The sequence below is a fragment of the Aureococcus anophagefferens genome (genome assembly GCF_000186865.1).
Source record: "Aureococcus anophagefferens unplaced genomic scaffold AURANscaffold_30, whole genome shotgun sequence".
NCBI classification, from domain to species: domain Eukaryota; class Pelagophyceae; order Pelagomonadales; family Pelagomonadaceae; genus Aureococcus; species Aureococcus anophagefferens.
The window spans coordinates 315055-319337 of NW_008705589.1; the positions used below are offsets into that span (position 1 = coordinate 315055).

A 4283-nucleotide genomic window follows, 5' to 3' on the forward strand; every position below is an offset into this window, starting at 1 on the left:
CTCCGTCTATTACAGTGCGGGAGGCAACTATAACAGGGTTAGAAAGTATAAAGGAGGGGAAGGATATTGGGTGGCTCTGTACCAGCGAGCCACTAGGGAGATACAAAACTCTCTATCTCTCTAGTGATCGAGACAACAACCACAGTTAGCCTACCCTGGGAGGCGTGGTGGACGGAGGCGTCCATATTCGGGGTCACAGTGGCTGGGGCTGCCCAACCATCTAGGCAGACGAATGAGCGTCTCAGCATAGGAGGATAGCACAGTCCCGAGTTAGGGTAGGAAACTCGGAGGGCACTTTCTGCACTTTTAAAGAGCTAGCACTCCCCGCCCGGGCGAGCCGCTCCCTGGGCAAGCCTGAGCATCCTGGCGGTTGAGGGGCAGCTCTGAAACCACCCGCGCTACCTCGCCCAGAACCTCCCCCCTTGCCTCGGACGGGCCCCCAGGGCACCCAAAACGCCCCCGGGGCGACAATAATGGGCCGGCGGCTGGGTATTTCCCGCGTTCGGCGGGGGGGGGGTCCACCGAGGGAGCTTGGGTTCTCTGCAGCTAGCAGGTGCAGACTCTCAGGGCGCCAACTAGCCGCACCGAACTTCCCACGGGGGAGTTCGACGCCCTTGGTCGGAGCCTTACGCACCGCCCGGATCTCGGCACTGTATCTCCTCCAGGGTCTGTGCAGATGTCTCGTTCGAATCGGCTCAAAGATACGCAAGAGAAAGGCAGATGAGTGGTTGTCCGTGAACTTTTACTTTCGTCGAGTTGCAACTTTGTGAGCGAGGGCTGTGAGGGCACGCTGTGCATCAGAGTCTGGCAGCTTAGAAAGTGCATCAACAGCCAGCTCGGCTTGCACTAGGGCGAGGTCCCTGGTTTGCTGCACGCCTTCAGAGCGTGAGACTATTTCAATTGCCGTATCCACATCACCAGCGCGCTCAAATTTGCGTTTTAGTATAGTCTCAAGTGCTGGTGAGGTTCGCGCTGCGAAGATGGTTGGCGCCTACATGACAATTCCACTAAGACTGAATTGATCTGTGACCAATGCAAGTGTTAGACCGATCCTCGAGCATCGGCACGTTTTCTCAGAGAACGGATCGATTCAAGTTCCGTGACGAAACACGATTCATTATCCTAGAAAACACAGGTCGATGCCGTGACTAGACCCATCTGGAGATCTGCAAGTGCTGGTTTGCCAAGTTCTAGATCTGATGCCTCGAAGTCGAGGGCGTCATCAACGAGCTGGAACGCAAGGCCGACGTGGCGGCCATATGCAAACGCAGCATCACAGTTAGCCTGGGTCTCGTCCTCAAGCAAAGCTGCGGCGCGGCATGCATTGGCCATGAGACTGCCAGTCTTGTAGAAACTCTTGTGCAGGTATGCTTCAAGCAAGGTGTGCGTGTCTGATGAGTGACTTTCTGGTCGCATCTGTACAATCTCGCCACGGACAAGGTGCTCAATGACGACAGATATGAGCTCAACGACAGCGAGATTTTCGAGCTTCGCAAGAGCCACACAGGCTCGCGCAAGAAGGAAGTCGCCCGCAAGGACAGCAATCTTATCACCAAATTTTGCTGACACTGATAAGCACCCACGTCGCACATCAGCGCCATCGATGACATCATCGTGGAAAAGGCTTGCGGTGTGAATGATTTCAATTATTTCTGCAAGTTTACGTTGGCGAAGGCTGCGCCCGCGCCCCTTCCGGAATGCACGTGCGGTAAGTAGGACCATTGTCGCGCGGATTTTCTTCCCCCCACTGTTACTCCCTGCAAAAAGGTGAGTCGCCGCCTCACCAAGAACGGGCACCTCAACCTGTACGAGATCGCGCATATGCCTTGACAAAGAAGACCTGTCACACCAAGACAAAATTTACCAACATCACTACTGCAGGCGATATTAACGACATTGGTACACTGAAGATGACACTTCAGCTGCAACAAGCGAAAAAGGGTCTGCGCAGCCCAATTCATCAAGTTTAGTGTCGAATATGCCACGGGGTGCGCTGCAAAACTCACATCGGTATTCCTCAGATGTTGGCGTCCAGCGCCCAACAAAATCGGGGGCGCGATCGTCAACTAAGGCCAAATGACGGATCGCTTCGACCACGAAAGTGTCCACGTCGGCATTTACCTCGTAACTTCGTGCGCCATCTGAAAACTGGCGTTGTGACGACCAAAGGAAACCAGCGTAAGCCCGTGACCCTGCTGAAATAACGTGCCGACGCGAAGTAAACGACATCACACTCCGACCCAAATTCATGAAACACCACATGAAATCCCGACCAATAATTTTCAAAGTGCTACTAATGGCGGGGATGAGTAAGATACGGACTTTACTCACTTACCAATCAACGGACCAAGTTGCAGTGAAATGTATCGCTCGGCTGAAACGTCGTCTTTTGCTCGAGACGATGTGGTTGGCCGGCGGCGCGGGGCTGCGTCCGGGGTTCGGGGCGCCCGAAGGTAGTACACTCTCGCGGCTGCCGGCCGGAATCAGGGCGACGAGCGCGTGGTCTGAAAAGTGTACTACCTTCGAGCACCCAGAACCTCGCCGCGGGGACCGCCTCGCGCGCGCGGGAGAGAGAGGGAAAAATGATCTCAGCTTCTGCGTGTTCCCGAGACGAGCGGGCTGAAGTTCTGGGATGCCCGACCCCGAATTCCCACTGCAAAGTGTGCTCAGTTTCTCTCCCCCTGGCCTGGAACATGCCAAACCCAGCATCAGAGATCGTGCGACCATCATCGACGACGTCCAACCACTTTTCGAAAGTACAAGACGCCTACGGCATCTTGCCCCTGCCGGGGGGGCTTGCCTGCGGCGCGGCGAGAGCGCGCCCTTCGGGCGCGCTCGCGCGAGCTGAGCCACTCATTCCCGTGTCAATGCTTCTCTCTGCACCGCTCGCGCGACGACAGCCATTTAATTTCCGTACGGCGGGGGAACCGGCACGCACAACTCACGCATATATATATGGAAACTACTAGGTTCAATAAGTTAATGTTGCGTTCCGGCCAACGATTGGTAAGTGTTACTTGGTTCTTGACTTTGGCAATGAATGGTTGCGCTGCCAAGACGGCGTTACCGCCTTTGAGATGCAACAAGCATCAGCCAAATCGGTGACCGCGCCAACGCGCTGCAGCCCGCCACCAGCGTGCACTGTGCCCGGCGGCATGCTCGGCGGCGGCTGCCGCACGCGGCCGCCGCGCCGGGGGCCCGCCGGTGGGACCGGCTGCGTCGGCGGCAGACCGTCGTCCGGTGACGAGTCGGAGATCCCGATGTCGCGGATGTCGGGCCCGATGAACGTGTCGTCTGCCTCCGGCCAGTCGTCCGCGTCAGCGTCGCTGTCGTAGGTGTCCGCCGCCGGCGGCGCGGGCGGGCCGATCCTCGAACGCTGGTAGTGTAGCGTACTGTACCAGAAGACCGCAGCCTGCGTCGGGACGCGCGCGCGTTGCCCAAGAAGGCTGCGAGGCTGTGTTTGGAAGCTTAGAGACGCCTCGATTCACGTGCTAGTGGGAAGGGGCGTCAGCGGAATGGGCGTCGAGGCCCCTGGGCCAGATGCCGCCGCTCCTCGAGATCGACATCTTTCCCGAGGGCGATTTCGCTGGCGTTCGCGGGGGCCGTGGTCAGCGAAATCGCCTCCATCGTGCTCATCCAAAATCCGGACCATCGTGGGGTCCGTATCCTTCTCGCCAGGGATTGGAAGGGTACTTGGCTCGACGCGCCTCTGTAGCGGGAACTGTCCCTGTGTCGATTCACCCAGTCATGGGCTGTGCAAACGCTAGACTCAGTAGCTAGCAGTGCGTTATGGAGCTTAGATGAGAAGCCGCAAGCTGGGGTGTCAATGAACACTGCCGCAGTTGACACAACAAAATCCAACTCAGATACTGTTTATCCACCTTGGAGAGACGCCCCGCGTGACTCTCGAGGGTTACCTTGTCCAATGCAGCCCAAGGATTTAGGGCCGGACGAGAAGTGGCGAGTCATACCCGCCACAGACAAGCAGATACAAGACACCATGGAGCAGATCAATATTCTCGGGAATGGTCAGCTGGACGAAGCCATGGTGCTCCACTGGAACTAGAACCGTTCTAGTTCGTTCTAGTAGGCCCCGAGGCCCCGCGGCCGCCGCCGCCGGCAGAACCCCACCCAGAACCCCCCCCTGCGCTGGAGGGGACCCCAAGGGACCCGAAACACCCCCGATAATTGTGGGTCGGCAGCTGGGGGCTTTACTCAGGCGCTGGGGGGGTGGGCGGGCTCCAAACTAGAACGCGTCAAGTTTCCCGCGGGCTGCAGCTCCT

At 57.8% G+C, this 4283-nt stretch overlaps 1 protein-coding gene across 1 annotated transcript; it reads right to left on the reverse strand.

Moving 5' to 3' along the window:
- Window positions 1-742: 742 nt before the first annotated feature.
- Window positions 743-1845, reverse strand: AURANDRAFT_32168 (hypothetical protein; the record flags this gene model as incomplete). The annotated part of the gene is made up of 2 exons (XM_009042378.1): window positions 743-991; window positions 1132-1845. Coding segments are annotated over 2 exons (963 nt in total), but the record flags the coding sequence as incomplete, so codon positions are not given.
- Between the last annotated feature and the right edge of the window lie 2438 nt (window positions 1846-4283).